The sequence below is a fragment of the Gavia stellata genome, chromosome 4 (genome assembly GCF_030936135.1).
Source record: "Gavia stellata isolate bGavSte3 chromosome 4, bGavSte3.hap2, whole genome shotgun sequence".
Lineage (NCBI taxonomy): Eukaryota > Metazoa > Chordata > Aves > Gaviiformes > Gaviidae > Gavia > Gavia stellata.
Genome location: NC_082597.1, coordinates 49,987,831 through 50,006,412, shown reverse-complemented (window position 1 = coordinate 50,006,412; position 18,582 = coordinate 49,987,831). Strand labels below are relative to the sequence as shown.

At 37.2% G+C, this 18,582-nt stretch overlaps 1 protein-coding gene across 1 annotated transcript; it reads left to right on the top strand.

The window, feature by feature from the left end:
- Window positions 1-287: 287 nt before the first annotated feature.
- KERA (keratocan) lies at window positions 288-6,525 on the top strand. The gene is made up of 2 exons (XM_009809503.2): window positions 288-1,173; window positions 6,353-6,525. The coding sequence occupies exons 1-2, from the start codon at window positions 288-290 to the stop codon at window positions 6,523-6,525; spliced, it is 1,059 nt and encodes a 352-aa protein (XP_009807805.1).
- The last annotated feature ends 12,057 nt before the right edge of the window (window positions 6,526-18,582 follow it).

Genomic DNA, 18,582 nt, shown 5'->3' with positions numbered 1-18,582 from the left:
GTGTTTTCAGGTTCTTTGAAATGACACTTGCATGAACACCATTTAAACTGGTAGCCAATGTGGAGTCTAAGTTGAATCAGGAAAATGTTCTTCGACATAGAGCACTGAATTGTTTATACCTCTTATATTACTGTTCATTTTTTTCCTTAACTTGCCATAGGTAATACCACAGAGGATAGAATTTGGCTGTTTATTTTCTATGTAATACTGCTTTGTCAATCTAGTATGCTGTTAGAGAGTTCTGTTGAAACACAGCTAATTTTTTTTCTCCATTTCCAAGGCAAACAATGACTTTAAAAGTCTATACAAGCCTTTTGACCTTATTCTTGGTAAATTCTGTGTGGACTCGAACTGTGAGACAAGTTTATGACGAGCTGGATCCTGAGCATTGGTCTCACTACACTTTTGAGTGCCCACGAGAGTGCTTTTGTCCTCCTAGTTTCCCCAATGCATTATACTGTGATAACAAAGGACTTAAGGAAATACCTGCAATCCCAGCACGAATTTGGTACCTCTATCTTCAAAACAATCTAATTGAAACAATTTCGGAGAAGCCTTTTGTGAATGCCACTCATCTGAGATGGATAAATCTGAACAAGAATAAGATCACCAACAGTGGAATTGAGAGTGGTGTGCTGAGCAAGCTCAAAAGGCTGCTTTATCTATTCCTTGAAGATAATGAATTGGAAGAGGTGCCTGCCCCATTACCAGTGGGTCTGGAACAGCTAAGACTGGCTAGAAACAAAATATCCAGAATCCCAGAAGGAGTCTTCAGCAACTTGGAAAACCTTACTATGTTAGATCTGCACCAGAACAGTTTGTTGGACAGCGCTCTTCAAAGTGACACCTTCCAAGGACTCAACAATCTTATGCAACTCAACATAGCAAAAAATTCACTCAAGAAAATGCCTTTAAGCCTTCCAGCTAACACACTGCAGCTGTTTTTGGACAACAACTCCATTGAAGTGATACCAGAAAACTACTTCAGTGCAATACCCAAAGTGACTTTCCTTAGGCTGAACTACAATAAATTATCTGATGATGGTATTCCCCCAAATGGGTTTAATGTTTCATCTATTCTAGATCTACAGCTGTCTCACAACCAGCTCACTAAAATTCCACCAATCAATGCTCATCTCGAACACCTTCACCTTGATCACAACAGAATCAAAAGTAAGTGTGTATTGTCAGTGTGGATCCTACCAAGAAATAATTATTTTATGATGTCTACTTAATGACAAAAAATGTTCTTTGAAATGAAGAGATTAAAAATGTATTGTAGATTATAGGGAGATAAGCAAACAGGACAGTTTTCAAGTCAGATCTAAAATATGACAACCAAATATGTGCATGGAGGTAATACCACATGTGAAAAAAGTTCATGTGCATACAAAGAAAACACTTTGCAAGCAGATCAGAAATATGAGTGGATTAGGGAGAATTTGTGCATTCACATTTCCCTATATACATGCCAGTAACCATTTTGTGGGAACAAATTAAGCTTCCCACAGGAAGGCTAAGAGTAAATAAGCAAGATACAACAATAAAAAAGAGGGTGCAACAAGTTACGATTTTCAATCCATATCTGTGTGACTGTCAGATTTTCAAAGTTCCTGAGCACCTTAGAGACTTCATTAAACTAAACAGAATTGCTATATGCTCAGTTCTTCTGAGTATCTCTCTGCCTACCTAAATTATGTAGTAAGACCTTAAGGTGAGGCACCCTCATACAGAATAAAATGCTGGCTGTAGTCAACACAATCTATTGCAAATACGACTAATTAGAATGTGGATATTGAATATTTCAGGCCTGAATATCCTCCACATCTGTTGTTTACTGTGCACAAAATGTTCACACTTGGGTTTAGTCTTCATGAAAAAGCTTTTCACTGACTACACAAGCTTTGTCCTACTAAAGTTTATCTCCTCAAATATCTTATAACATTTTCCACTTTGTATAAGTGAGACAAGGTTTTGTACCCAAGGCAACAGAAGCCTGTTGTCATGTCATAGTTCTGCTTCTAGCACTGCTTCCAGATTCATCCAGGTACAGCAGGGATGTTGTGGTTAGGGACACTGGATAAAGTATCTGCTTAGTAAGTCCTACAGACCTTAAATCCTTTGTTTCATGCCACAAGCCAAAATCAAAGTGATGACTTTTATCACTGCATATAAGGTAACCAAGTCTCTAGATTCGTCTTCCTGTCATGGTGATTTAGTTGAATAAATGGTTCCTTACCCCTGTTTTGTGTCGCTGTAGTTCACAAATATACTAACAATAATGGTTTGGCTTCTGTATAAAACATGGACATATCAAAGGAAGATACCTATTAATAATTTAGGTTAATTCACTGGATTTTGCAAAACAAAGGTAGGAAACCTTCTAAAGAAAAATCAATTTTGTACAACTGGCACATATTTAAGTAGCCTGTGAGAAGTCTAACAGGTAATTATAGTAAGGGCTTATGAATTATGTCGTTACAGAACATATTTCATTGACCTCTGGTTACAAAGAGATTTATTTTAATTGCTTCACTGCAGGGCCTCACGTGCAGACTTTATCTCCTGTCATTTTAAGTGGACACTAAATTGAAATCAATGGAATGTAACCTGTCCAGTTTAAGAAATGTTTTGTGTCTAGGTAGTATTTAAAGAGCTGCCAAATTATCTTCCTTTCCTAAATAAGTTTAAAAAAGGTTGAAACCATGAAAATCAACCTGTGTAGTATGTGCAAACACAAGTCCCATTTTCCAATGACACATGGGTACCCATGAGCCTAAATCACAATAGTTTTCCACAAGCTTTATATTCCTTAATGCCTTTACCACTTTTAAAAATTCATTACTAACTTAAGCCAAACACTGCTCTTAAGTTAAAAAAAAAGTTTTTGGTCTTAATAACTACATATAAAGTAGTCAAAAAATATGAAAAAAAGGCAACCTGACACCTTAAATGAAGTGCAGGTATTATGTAAGGCACATTCTACCACATAGCATAATTGTTCAAGAGGTAAGGGATAACGACGTAGTCTTCATGAGACACTGATCTAATAAATGATATCTCAAAGGGCTTTTAGGATCACAAACAAGGAATGTAATTCCATCAGGCAGGAGTCATAAGATGTGGCTTTAATTCTGCAGATTGTTTTTGTCTTCTTAAACCCAGGAAGCTGATGATCAGTCATTACTTTAAGATAACCAATGTAAAAGTTTTGAAAGAAAAATAACTGTAAAAGCCTGGATCTGGTTTCTCTGCAAAAGAGTTCTCCTGAAAGTTTACTTTTACACATGCAGTACAAGCCCTTTTTATAATATTAATCCTCAGATACTCCTGCACACCTGCCAATTGCTGCTTTATTTTCTCTTGGTGGTTCATAGTTACACTGCTGGCATTGCAAGAGCTCAGACATCAAAATTTCTATGTAAATACTATTTGCCTGCTTTTTATTGTATGTTATTTTATAACATCAGTTCCTCATATAAGTCCAAGGCCTTATTTCTCGAGAGACGATTTATGAAGATACAAGGCAATATCCTGAAGCCTAGTGAAGTCAATGATAGCCTCATCATTGGTCTCAGTGGAACCAGGGTTTCGCCTGTGGTCCCCTCCCCAAGAATCTCAATGTGCAGAGGAAAAAAAGTACTTGAAAGTTGGAAGCAAAATCAACATAAAACCAAAACTAATTACGGCTGCAACAGATATACACAACTCTTGTTCCATGGCATTTTAAAACACAGGTGTTTACACATTTGTTTATGAGATACACATGCGAGGCTCTGGGGAGATGTCAAATGATGGAAAAGGAAGAGGAAGCGAAAAGAGGAGAAGTCATGAAATGATGATGTAGTGAGTAAGCAAGTGTAAGCAGCGGTATTACAGTGCTATCAAAAGAGTGATAAAAGGGAGTGAATGGTAATTTCCCCTAGAGGAACACCAGGAGATTGGGATAGCTTCTCTGAGCTAATACTATTCCATGTGTAGAGAAAGGGAGAAGTCCTTGGGCCAAGTAGCTAGCAATGCCAGTCTATCAGAATCCATTATAGGATATTTGGAAAGAAATGGTTGAAGTTACAGACCCCGACTTATTGTCAGACCTCTGTGCCATAGCTGGTACTGGCTTCTTTGCTGGAAAGGCCCAGAAAGGTACAGATTTCCCAGGTGATCCATGGTTTCTGCAGTTAAATATTATGCGAAAAGGTGAAAGGGAGTCCAACTATTTGAGTTGGACTATGGTGAGTGCAGCTAGAGGTTACAAGAATAGAACAGAAATACCCTCACACTCACATATGTCTGAACACATCTATCTTCTAGATCAACTTACTTTTTGAATGTTTCTAAATTATGAGTCTTACTGGAAAAGAAACAGGATCTTCTGCGGTTCTTCAGTAGACATACAGTATTAGCCATTAATGAGAACCTCTTCTGCAATTTTCCCCTACAGCAGCTCCAGATCTCATTTTTAAATATTACACCACTTAACAATACTATTGACAACAGGTGTAATTCATCTTATTTGAATTAACCATCCTAGATTTTTGTACCTAGTTTGGGTTAGTCATACAGACACCTACTCAATTAATCGAAGGAGATATGCAATTGCAGAGGGAAAATCATTCCATCTTAACAAGCTGTGAATTACCTTTTAGAAGTGTTCAGCTCTATCCAGCATTTATAAACAGAGTCTAAATGGTTTACTTAGTCTGACACTTATCCTTTACATGGATCAGTTTAGGTAGGGTGAATTGTACCCATGTAGATGGATTGCCCTGTCCCTCCTGCTTAAGCAAAATTCAGCAATATACCCATAAACAGGATTGCAAGAGAAGAGGGGAGAGAGAGAGAGAGAGAGAGAGAGAGAGAGGTTTTTACTCCTCTGATAGTTTGTTCATGGGAAGAGAACAATAAAAAACCAAGCCACTTCATACCACACACCATCAGGAAATAACTTCTTCATAGGTGGCCTGTGGTTAGATAACTGCTGCCTCACTTTAAGGTTGGAGTAATTAACCCAGTGAAAACTAGTGCAGTGGGATGGTTTCTAGGTCAGGTAATGCAGAGGTTTAGAACACACTTGAAGCCATCTTGTCTCCTAAGGACAGTAGTGCTGACCTGAAAAGGCAGATATTTTCTGCTACATAGTGTTGATTCACTTATAAAACTTTTAATAACTGCTTTCATAATGAAACATCACTCTCAAGCTTCCTGCTTCATAGCTTCATGCATAAAAATAAGTTGTAGCTTGTTTCTTCCAAGAATATCAAACGCTTTACAATCATTAATCAACTTTCACAACTTAGGCAAAGACATTTTGATATTATGGATATGCTAAAAGTTTTAGGCCTTGGCTAACTGGATGTATTTGTCTAGTCTCCATGAAAAGATAAAGTCCATTTCCAAGATGTTGCAAATATCTGGGCAGTTTTTCAAAATAGTGTGGATTTTTTCTGTTGGGAAAAAAAAAAAAAACATGTCTTTTTTTTCATCAGAACATTTAACCAATTTTGGGGATTGTAATCAAAACATGTGTGCATTTTATCATTGCTAAATATAAGGGGATAAAAATTTTGGTAGAAAGCTTTTCTTTTCCTATTTCTGGGCTGCTAAAAAAACTGTGCTCAAAAAAAATCTGTTACACACACATTCTCCATTCAACCACTTTTTGCAGGTGGTCTGGGGCCAAGAAGATCCTCAAGGAGTCAGACCAGTCACTAAATACCATAATTGTGTCAAAGGAATTTGACATCTTTGATAAACAAACACCACATCAGTGTTTTCTAGAATAAGGCCATTTTGAGGCTGAAATAGGGCACTGGCAGCCTCACTGTTCAACAACTGAAGACAAAATATGAAAAGCATTTTAGCCAAGTGACAGTGCAGAGGTAACTTAGGGGAGACAATGTAAAGAACCCAATCTCTTCAAACAAACCTTATGAAAATGGGTAATGATTTAAGCCATAGTTTCAAATTTTATCTGAACTGAAACAAGCTATGTGTGATTTATAAAGAATTTTAAAGACCTGTTGGCTTTCAGATTAGGAAGAAAAATATCCCATTGCACAAGTTACATCCTTGCAATTAAAACCAACTGTACTGAAGAAGTTGAGAGAACAGGAAAGTACAGATGTTAAAAGTTACAGACACTGCACCAAAAGCTCCTCTGATTCAATACTGTTATTTTGAATGCAATACCTTCACTGGGGAGTTGTTTATTTGGCATTTTCCAACTCTGACAGGAGTAAGTGTCACCCATACAAATATCAGTGGAAGCCTGTTTTATTTGTTTTCTAAATTAGTTTTATCTTCATGAACCTTTCCCATGGAAATTGCCTAACATGTTGATCTACATTTTCAGGTGTCAATGGTACTGAAATATGCCCAGTCTCAATTGCCGTAGCAGAAGACTATGGTTTTTATGGCAACATCCCTCGCCTCCGATACCTTCGCCTGGATGGAAATGAAATTCAACCTCCAATCCCATTGGACATCATGATATGTTTCCAACTACTTCAAGCTGTTGTCATATAAAGATATCGCAGTGTCACTCCTGTGCTGTGAGAGTGCTAAGATACAAGTTTTGCTGGAATGAAACTTGTTCTAACTCATAAATCAAGAAGTAACAGCTTTATTTTGACTTTAATTTTTTCTTTGCTTGCATCTTTTCTACAGATGAAAAGATTGTTCTTCTTCCCAAAGAGATTTTGAATGGACATGAAACATGTGCTTAACAGTTTACCTAAGAATTCCTAATGCGAATATGTTGAAAATCATCTGTGTAAGATCCCAAATATTCCAAAGCAAATTCTTGTCTACTCTGTCTTTCTTGTCAAATGCTACAATGTCTATCCTGTTAACATCATTGCTACAGACAAATTATATTTCCTTATTTTGTTACATATTAACTAACACAACCAATTTGGGTGCATTTGGCTAAATATACATGCTAGAAAAATCATGAGTTGAATGACTACTAGTTATCAGAACTGCCACTGTCTTTTTTAAGATAGTGACTGATGGTGAAAAACCACTTAATATGTAAATAACTCATAAATTGCTGTCATCCTTTGAAGACTGATGCTTTTAAGGCATGAAGTATATGAGGCTGAGTTCAAAGCAAAATACGGAATATATATTGTTGTATGGATTCATTCCGTGTATGATTTCAGAATTGGAATACACTGATCCAACTCAAATCCAGAGAACATGAGATGAAATCTTGGTCTCTCAAAGTGCCAATATTCTGCTGTTTCATTCTTCAGTATTCCATTTCTAGTTTTGACACCATTTCTTTCTGTAGCTTTGGGTTAGTCATTGAATATTTGATTTATTTTATTTTCCATAGAGATAAAACCAAGAACAGTAATGATTACATATTTCACAGACTAGGTACTTCACAAAAATTGGAATGGCTTGTTAGTATAATGGTGATAAAGAGAAAATTAAGAAATTAAGAGATACATCCCCCTCCAATTATTTACTGAACTGCACAAATATTTGCATAGAAATTGTATCAGTTTAAGCAAATACAATCAACTCAGAGCAGTATTTAGCTATCTGCTGACTCATACACATACAGATATCAACACTGGATGTTAGAGAAGTCCAGGTATTTAGAATACAGCACATTCACAATTCACTAACAAGGGAGATATCAGTGGGCATCTTTTTATGAAATCTGTTTTTTTTTTCTTTTCTATTTTTAGAAGATACTATTGGTATTTCAATACACAACTTGAATATTAGAGTTAACTACTCATTTGGAGAGTATGACATTTTTATTTCTGATAGTCAGCACAACAGACTATCCGTCAGTCATATTATTTCAGTCTTCTTGTATTTATGGATAGAAGAAATTATTTGCTTTTTGATAGCTTGCATCTATTTCTAACATTTTAAGACTGACCTCAGTAATAAGCATTTAAGGACTATGCATGTGGTACAATTTTTTCTTTCAAGATAAAGCATTTTCTTAAAAGTAGACTTTTAAAAGGGTTGAGAACTGCAATTTCTAGCATTTAGTCTCTTTTTCATCTGAAAAATCAGGCCTTATTCTGCTCCAGTGCACTTGTGGAAATAATCTAGTATAGAAACCCAGCATAGAAATAACCCATTCAGAAATCCTATCACAAAACCATTTATTTTTGCAAGTCTTTTTATGTGATTGCTGAGAAACTCCTGCCCTTCTAGCAAAATATTTTCTGTACCTCTGTGTTCACTCTATATGAAAAAATACAGATTTAAAAAGTCTCTACAATATGTATGCATGTTTACCTATGTTCTTTACTCAATAATAGCACAGTAATTTATTTTTTTTGGAAAAAAAAAAAGTGACAATAGTACTAATTAAATTATAACAATAATTATGTGTTTGTACTTGGAAACTAATTTCTACTTTAACAAAAGAACAAATATATGTACTCCAAAGTGAATATTTACAGGCATATATGCATATTATTAACATTATTTACAGTTCTAACTGATCATACAGCAAACTGTCTTGAAGTTCCAACCAAAAATTATGACCCTTTTAGGCACTATATACGTATTAAAACAGAGAAGACTAACACTTCCCCAAAGAGATGTCAAGCTTATATATGACAAGGGATGATATGTAAAATCATATAGGGACATTGGAGCATCAAGGTACTCAATTTTCTTAGTAGGGGCACTATGTGATGAACTCAGGGGCACATAATCTGATTAAATCACTTTTAGCAGTTATTTTCCACCAGATGGCCTGATATTAATGGATGATTCCAATGCACTGTGGGGTGGAAAGCTTTATAAATTAGTTCTTCAAAGGTCAGTACTATTTTATGGAACAGTCTTTGGACACATCCAGATTGATGCTCGAGACTTGTCCCTGTAAAATCCCAGTTAATCTGAGTGAAGACAAAAATTCATGATACATCCTTGGACAAACTTTTATTGGGCTGAAAAGTTGATGCTGCCAAGTGCTCTGTGTTCTACACCTTTGATGTAACCCGCTGACTCCACATCTGGGAACTGTTTAATAAAGAGAAAAGCCTAAGTACCCTCATTTAGGCTAATTTGTCCCATCTTGATTCCCTCTCCCAGAACCAGCAGTATGAAATAGAATGAAAAATAATTATGTTACTGCAGTGACCTTCAGAAGATAAATCAGCCCTGTTTGTGGTTTGAGCTGCTTTACTGCATGCATGTCTCTATTTGCAACAGTCCTAAAGTTCTTAAACATTCTGGGAAAGCTGGTGAAATTTCCCCTCAGATTACGATAGCAGGCCTAAATTGCATTATTGTGTGGAACTAAACAATGTAGGCTTTCAGCCACACCTCATTCAATCCATTCGTTATGCCAGAGGACTATAAAAGAAAATGTAAAACACAATGTCCTTTTCCCTATGAAAAGGGTCCCCAGGACAATGTAAAAAGCATCACTGTGCTTGGAAGTCTGATGTTAATTCTTCTGAATCCAAGATTGGTCTAAGACTCCCCACTAATATATCCCGGTTCAGAGAAAATTGCAGTCTCTTCCACTGCAAGGAAGGAGGAACAGACCTCTCATCTGTCCTGTCTGAACCCACAGCTGCCTTCATAAAGCTGACATTTGTTTCACTTAATTGTCAAAGCACATCGCAAACAGTTTTGAATGGAATATCATGTACAGAAACAAAGACATTTTCAAGTATGAGAAGCTGAGAACAAAGCAGGTCACCTTAAGCACACTGCAGCTGTCAATTGCTAACCAAACCACAAACACCTAGTGCTTTGCCAGAAATGTATATTACATATAAGTTAATTTTGAAATTATGGTCATTAACACAGATGTGCTATCACCTCAGTCCAGGGTACAGAGAGTTGCTCTGTAAAGAAATGCATTAAAGCAAAGTAAAAGACTCAAGAACTGAGCAATACCCAGATGTTTCTGACATGTCTGCCAGCTTGATTGGAGGCTGGATGCTGGATCTATCAAAAGACTGTGTGTTTTTATAACACAGTTGGGTATGCAGGAAGAAAAGTCCTTTATAGATGATACCAGCATAGATAAAAATTCAGCAATATGCATGAATCTCCCTGTTCCATACTCTTTTCTGGAATTTTCTGTTTCTTTCTCAATATTCCAAATAGTTTGCTATCACTTTCTTCTTCAACATTTTTAATGAAAAACAACACCACAACAACCGTCTGCAGAGATGCCAGTGACCACAGCAGCTTGTATGACACTTGAAGGAAGAAACACAAACACTAAGAGGTAAAAATTTGGAAGACAACTAGAAAGCCAATTTGCATGGTTGTAATTACAAACTCCACCAAATATCCTGTGTCATTGAAGGGATTTTCATTCACCCTTGCTGCACCCAAATGGTTTCCAATGTTTGCCACAAATACCTGCTGTCATTTTTCCAGCCCAGAAAAACTGTTTGCTGACACTATATTGCAGTTAGTTTCGTTATCTATCTGGAGTCAGATTATTGTAACACCTAAACTGCTGTGTTGGTTGTTGAACAGCTAATATCCCACTTCTGCCATGTGTGACAGAGAATCTTTGGCATTGTTGAAGTCAGCAAGTAAACATCCTCCTCCTGACTGAAAGTCTCCTCCATAATCGCATTTTTTCCCCCAGAATTGCTTACCCATTTAAACATAAAGGGTAGCTCTACAAGGCACCACACTGTCTGTGTAATGATACTCAGGAGTAGTACTAACCACTGCAGGTCAAGCGTATGAAGCAATATGCATTATTTGCAACATGTTCTTCCTTAGCTAATTTATCTTCTTCCCCATCAGTAGAGGTAATATTGCTTCTGAGTTTTGTGCTTGCTCTGTCAGTGCTAGTTCAAACAAATCTATACAGTAATGAATTGGAAACCTTTCCCAACACAGTTGTTTCTTGCACCTCCTGCACTGTTGCCAACAGCCTGGGTATTCTTACTGTTTTTGTCTTGGTTTCTGTAGCATATGCATTTGACCAACCTATCTGCCTATCAGCTTGATTTAGTTTTGTTTCTTCAGTGTTTTTTAGCTTAAGCGTGTTTATGCATGCTGAACTAATGGCTGTTCTGATTTCATCTGTTTCCTGGCAGCTCAGCTGCATCTGGGTTTCTCTAGGGGAAGCACTGTCCTGACTGCCACACACGTACCGCAGCAGAACGGCATGCCCTGTTGCTCACAGCATTCACACCTCCTCCTACGCATGTGCGCGGACCCAGGCTGATGCTGTCATGTAGATGGGGTATATCTGGAAATCTTTTTTCCAAGGCTTCCCCTCCCCACCCCCAGTCTTTTTTGTAGGAAAATTAGTGAAGAAACTGGAATCATATCTTCCACAGACAAAAGCTGTTCCTAATTAGGGGCTGGGGCAATGAAAGTTACACATGGAATCAGCAGCTCTCAGTGAAGCTAAGCTTTTTCAATAAATCATTTATTCATTAAAATGCTCTATCACAGTTTTTCTGAATTACTAGTAAATTCAGAAAAAAATATGCAAATAGTTTCAGCCACAGGAAAGAAAAATAAAATTAAAATAGTGCTTATGCTTCTTATTTAATAATTCTGTTGCTAAGACATTCATGTAGCATGATATGCCCTTCTCCAGGCAATGAAACCCTGGAATTTGTCTGAAGTCATAGTCCTACTACTAGGAAGCCTATATTCAGGAGAGTAATCTCCTTGTGATGTTCTGCTTTGTTTCAGGACTTGAAATAATCCACTGATTCTCTACCCTTGCAGTGAGGATAGGATATTACATGATCTAGGCTCAAATCCTTTTCTGAATCAGCAGCAGAGTGAATTGGAGTGTAGATTTTTTTTCTCTGAGGAGGCTGTTTTGAGCACCAGACTAGAGGTTCACTCTGTTTTGTGAATCCTAAGATTTGTTTCTTTTAATGACTGGAACTACTTTAAAAAAAAAAAGACTGAGAGCAACCCTTCCCAACACCACTTAGCAGCAGAATTGGCAGGACCTACTGTGCTGAAGTGACACCTAAAATGTCTTCTCCAAGAAAGCTCCCAGGCATAGGACCCCAAATTCCCTGCCTCTGAATTACTGGCCAAAAGGAGAAGTGAAAGCTGTTGGTGCAGATTTTCTCTGAAGGTCATGGTGTTTTGAATCTTTTAAAAAGCTAGTAATTTATGTGTTTGTTTTGGTTTGATGTAAGTTCTTTAACATTCAATTTAAAATACAATGTAAAAACATGGTGTCAGGTTTATTTTCCATTTCAATAAGAAAAGAAGATGAAAATATTTAATTCTTAGTCAAATAAACATAAATATTTTTATATTGGTCTGAACATCAAACAAACAAACAGAAAAGCCAATTTTCTCTTCTCGAGCCAAGATTTCTGTGCTTTCCGTTTTTCCTCCATTCTACTTTTTTTACATTTGCATTCTGTCTGGGATCACGTAACAGACTTATCAGATATGAAGAACATCATTGAGAATTATTTCAGCTGCAATATTATGCATGCTTTTTATTCTCCTCAAAGTATTAATAAGACTTGTGCCTGTATTTTCCTACTTTTGTGAGCTCTGCATACAGGCCCCCTTTTTTGTGCTGTTTCAACTGCAATTGTTGTCAAAGTTTGTGCAAGATGCCTGTGCAGGAAATACAGTGCTCCCAGGAATTCAAGGCTTTGTACGGTGCCTGCTTTACGCATATTTAGACATGCACTTCTTACCTCCTGAAGCTCTTGTGGGGCGTATTCCTGGTGGTTTAATACTACCTTAATACTGGGATTTTTCCCAATGTTGGTACTGTAAAGGATGGAGCAACGTAAGTCCCATTGCTGCTGGGCTGCTTTTAACACAGGCCATCTGGGCTGATGGAGGAATGACAGCCTGTATGCCTTGTGTCTGAGGAGCTGAAGTGGGTGACCAACAGCCTAGGCTTATGAAGAGGTTGAATTGAGTGGTAGGAATCAAGGCAAGAAAGGGGTTCAACAACTAAACAAAGTCTATTTTATCACAAACATGCCAAGCAGAAAGTCACCCAGCGCAAGAGAGGCAAAGATGAACATGTAATTGGGGCAAACTGTCAGACTTACAAGTATGTGCAAATACTTGTGTAGGTGAGAAACACAGAGAGAGGCAACAATTAGCTCTCTCCAGCCAAGGATCAACAATGATGAAAAAAACAGCCTTTTTTTCAATTTGTTTCAAGCTTGGAGGATCCTATATACTGACTGAATTCCAAAAGCACACCCGATGCATTCTGCTTGGCACATTAGACCCCTATAACACTCCTATCAAATTTAGAAAAAAACCCCACTAAATATTTGGTATACCGTCAGCAGTTATATAGAATTGTTCCCTGAAATACATTTTCTTTTACAGCAGACCTTAACCTTAAAGGTGTCGAGAAGAAATTAGGGAACAAGTCCACGGTCTCATCTATATCAATGTCAGCAAACAGTCCTCTTTGGGTGGGAACTGCATGCGCTCTGGAGGGCAAATATACTTCTAAAGTAATTGCCTCGCTCCTTTTCTTGTTGCCTTCAAGCAGCCATCCACACAGATTGAACTATCTGAATGTCCATGAACTACCAGGAGAAATGACACCGCAGTTCTTGCACTTCCATTCCCCCAAGGGAGTCTGGAGGCTGAATGAGGGACAAGGGAAGGAATGATCCTGGTTTGGCTGGGGAAATTTTTATGGCAGCCCCTGATGAACGGAGACATGAGCCAGGCCTCTTAGATCGGGATGTCTAAACAAAAGGCTAAAAAAAAAGGCAACTTAAAAATAGGGAATTCTTCTTAATTCCCTTTTGGATTTAAAGCATTCATAAGGTTTATAAAATCATACTTTATCACTGTGTAACAGGACTAAAAATTTCACTGCTTTTTTAACAGAAGCTGAAATTCTCTATAAATCAGTGACTTGAGGAACAAAACTTTTAACATCGTCACTACTTCAGCCTCATCTGGTTCAGTGCCATTTGTCACTGAGTCTGCTTAATGATCTCCTGCAGCTGCCTCCTGAGTCATGTTAGATCAACTTATCGGTGCAGATAGGAGAAAGATCTTTGGAAACCTATGCATGAAGCTTGGGCAGTTTGCTGCTAAGGCATAAAACCAGAGGGACTTCAGAGAGAAGAAACAGTGGAAAGCTGTGAATGCAGAAATGGAAACTTCTTTCCCCCCAAACTGGCTCTTTTGATTGCACAGACCAACTTAACTTTTGCAGGATTTTCTGATAATGTATAATGATTTGTAAACTGTTTAAACATAGCAGTTCAGGCACAGCCCAGCAGTTTTAAGTGCTGCTGAAAGCTCATGTAAACATATCCTTTGTTTAAAAAAAAACACAAAACCCAAACACACTTCTCTTTTGAAAGCTGTTACTGTTTTCAGGGAAAATATGTCAAGTACTCCTACAGTTTTCATTAACTTTTTCATCATTTCAGAAACAATTTCCATAACAGTTCTGTTGAATTCATGCATCTTATTTAAAAGAAAATAAACTTTGAACAAGCATATCTTATCATTAGCAGACAATTAAAAATGTTTTAGATAAATATTTTCACATTGATCTGCTAGAAGACACATTTCATATTGAATATTTGCATCCCATTAAAATGAAAACACTTACAATTTCTAAATTGTCCCTGCTCTGTGTGTGCATATAGACACATATTTTAATTTTAAGACTGTTTTTGAATTCAACAAAATGCCTGAAGAACTGGGAATCGCCTGAGCTGGTGACTGCAGTCTGCTTGTTTCCTGGGAATGGAAATTCCTATTCTTTCAAGAGAGTAAGCCCTCAGATCAAAACCTCTTCGCTCATCTAAAGATGAGTGGGACATGCTGAAGTCCTGTGCTTTCTACAGTTAAAAGAAGCTGAAAGCACTGCAAATTAGCTGGCTCATACACCTCTTGACCAGGTGGTGCTTCCCCCTCTGCATCACAAGATCATGGAGTTATGTTGTCAGTTGCTGCTGAACTGTGAACAGGTACAAACAGTGTGGAAAGGGAAGTGATGTGATAAAGCCCATTTATATGTGGTATGATCATATGAACAAATGGGACACTGGTTAATAGATTACACCCAAAGTGGCTGTGGATGGTATTCTTTACTTAGAAAGGTATATTAGCCTTTGCCACACAGATGCTCTTTTCCACTTGTAAAAATAAAAAGCCCTTTTACAGTATTGCCATTGTGAAAAACTGCCTGTTTAGGGACCATTCTTAGAGACGTCAGAAATCTGTGCAGAAGCTTCAGCCATAGTTATCAGTTTTATGCAGTACTCTCAGATATATAAAAAGGCTTTTGTTGCAGCCAATATTTGGCCAAGTAACAAAACAACTGTATTTGTCATTTTTCATGTCACCAATATAACCACAATTTGATGAGGAAGGAGACAAAGGAAGCCAAATACTAGAAGGGAGAGGATGAGAGATGTGAAAAAGAAGACTAGGGAGGGAAAAGAAGAGAAGTAATTTGGGATGGGGGGTATAAAAGAGGAGGAAGGAAAATAAGACTAATTTGGAAAAGAAGGAAGCTTGAGAGATGCCTTTTTGGGCATCCCTTTGCATGAGAGTAAAAGGAGGGGGAAGGAGGCACAAAGAGCTCAGATGCTTTTTGGGAGGAAAACTGAGAGCCTGCAAGCTTAGAAATTAGTGGTCCACAATGCCTCTTGTAGCAGTGCTGTGCTCTTTCCTAAAACCCGAGACTTACAACGCCTCAACCTAGTCTAGTGCTACTTCTTTTGGGAACTGGCAGGACAGCAACAGCTAATAGTAAGTCTGTAATATTTGTAATGCTGTCTAAAGCGCTGTGATTAATACGTAATCCAACATTTGAGCCCTGTCCAAACACAAAGAAACTGTGCCGATGTGAAAATAACACCCATGAGCTTTCTTCAGATCGTGCATTACTATATTTTGTGCAATGTTTCATGCTGATGTGGAGTTGCCTTGTAGAATGAATTCCTGGAGGAATATGGTAATATGCCACAACCATGAATTTCATTAAAGATTTGTTGGAAACCACATGAAGAGGCAATGTCAGCTGGAAAATAAACACTGCAGTGTTCTCAGGCTTCACCTTTATCCTGTAAACCATATGCTTCTCCATGTGCTTAGTTTTATCCACTAATGTTTTAGACACTGGCTGATATAAGATCCATGGTCTACTAATGTTCAGTGGCCATCTAACTTGTTTTTTTCAGAAGTGTTATGGCCCCTTCGATACTTTCAGGTGTTGAATCATGGCTCAGCTGTACTACAAGCTCAAAAGCAAAGTTTTACTTCTTGCTAGCGTCCACTTAACATCATGCATTGAAAAAGTCCTAATTTTTTCTAGGAATACCAGAAAAAATTGTCCATGTTGAAGGAGGGAAGTCAACATTAGATGTTTATGGAAACAATGTTTGAAGAAGTTCTAAGTACAGTCCCAACTGTGGTTAATTATAAAATCTTTGACATCTCTACTCTTGTAAATGGGATGGCTTTGTAAATTCATCTTATTCATGACAGGTAGATAACTGAATACTTTATCTTGATTAATATGGACTGAATTCAAATTTAAATTCAGATTGCAGAATATCAGAACTCCAACTCACAGGAATTTTTTTGCTGGAGAACAGGTTACCTTTCCAGATAAACATTTTTCAGGCTTTTTTTTTTTTTTTTTTTTTTTTTTTTTTTTTTTAATGGCAGATAAACATCTGATCTTACATCCTTTGGGGTTCCAGGAATCTAAGAGTGAATTGCTTACTGCATTGGGTTACTTTGGTCCCAAACGGATTCTGGTCAACAAATTGACAGTAAGAACAGCAACACTGTTTTGAAACAGCTGTGACAGCAATAGCAACAAAACTCAGCTGTTCCCTCACCCTGGACTATGAAGTCAGTGAAGGAGTTGTTACTAGACAATGAGGATGACCTTATGGGCTCCTATTTAAAAATGAAGGGAAAAGAAAGAGGTAAAAGGAAAATGGCATGAATTTCCCTAAGTCCTTTTCTACTTTAACAATATCTAGAACAGTGCAAAAGAGATTAACTCTGAGAGCTGAATTTCAGTGACAAACAGGAGGGAAAGTTGAGAAGAAAGGACTCAATAGCTCTCATATCAAACCCCTCTACCTACACTATTGCTTTTTGGCTTAACCTTAACACAATGGCATTTTTATTCCAACAGATAATCTAGTTAAGGAAAAAAAAATGTTGATCTGGATCATGCATTCTATCTCCACATCTCCACATCTTCTTGTCAGAATCCCACAGTGGCAGGGTTGTTCTTTGTATCAATAGCACATGATTGAATGATACATATGCTCATTTCAGTATGGTGTTTTCCAATTAAATATATGTATAGCACAGAAAAGAAACACGCTGCATACACATAAGACACAGGGTAGAGGAAGAGGCACAAGAGTGAATAAAAGATATTATGAAATGAAGACTTTCATGAAACTGGTTTTAGTTAAAGAAAAATGAAGCTTTTAACCATAATCAATGCTTCAAGCTATTCCGGAAATAATCCAAGAGAAATGAAATGAGATTAGGTACATGAAAGCTTCTGTGTTTGCAATAGTAACAGATGTGTCTAGAGAACCTGGGCAAGGGGGTTTGTTATTCAAATATGCCTGTTCTAAATAGCATTTTCTAGTCAAGCATACATCTCTGTCCATTAAAACAAAAACAAAAAGAGCCAGGGCTAAGCACACAGGACAAACACCATATGATCTTCAATAAACAGCCTTATAATCAAACACCATGTAATTAGTGCAAGAATTGAATGCCAAAAATATGTTGTGATTCCATGAAATATACCCTTAAGGATTTGTGAAAAAGAATAGATATTCTAGGACTTGTGCCCATTTATCCCATTCTGTTCCACATGAAAGAAATTATACTAAATCAACTGAATATCTGGAAAGAATTAAATCACCATCTCTCATTGGCAAGCCTAAAGGAAAAATTCACAAGAAAGCACAGTTTTATATAATAAAAGTTCTCATGTTTCATGGAGTAAAAGGGAAAAAAATAACTGCCAAAGGGAAAGTTTTTGTTCCCTTCGGTTATTCTTCTTCTCAGACAATTTATTATGGAGTTCTCCTCTGCTCCCTATTATTATCTTTATTCAATGATCTAAAATTGCAGACATAGTACCCAGAGTTATTTAAATGAAACCATTTCAAACTCTATCACAGAAAGTCCTACAGGAACAAACTTTTCTCTCTAGCAGCTGATACAGTGACAGTCATTGGCATTATACAGTAGCAACCAAAAGAGACTGGTCCCCTCAGCAGGATTCTTTTTAATGATAGAAATGTCTGGCTTTTTTACTGCCCTCAAGTTCTGTTTAAAGTAGCATGTGGGCCAAAATCTGCCTTTGTTAATGGTGTTTCAGAGGTGTAAATGAAAGCAAGGACTTTCTCCAGCAGACTAAGCTCACCATGGGCTCCAAATGATTTAACTCAGAGTTGGCTTTAGTTCAGTAATGGAGTTTTACAAGTCGTGCTGCACTGTTCTTTATTTTATATTTAGTTTTGGAATATCATGCTTGTGTATTAACTATCATTAAACCACTATAAAATGCTCAGGGCTCAACTTTCGTTTAATCTGCACTCTGATGTGAAAATCTGATGATTTTCACTAGCTGAG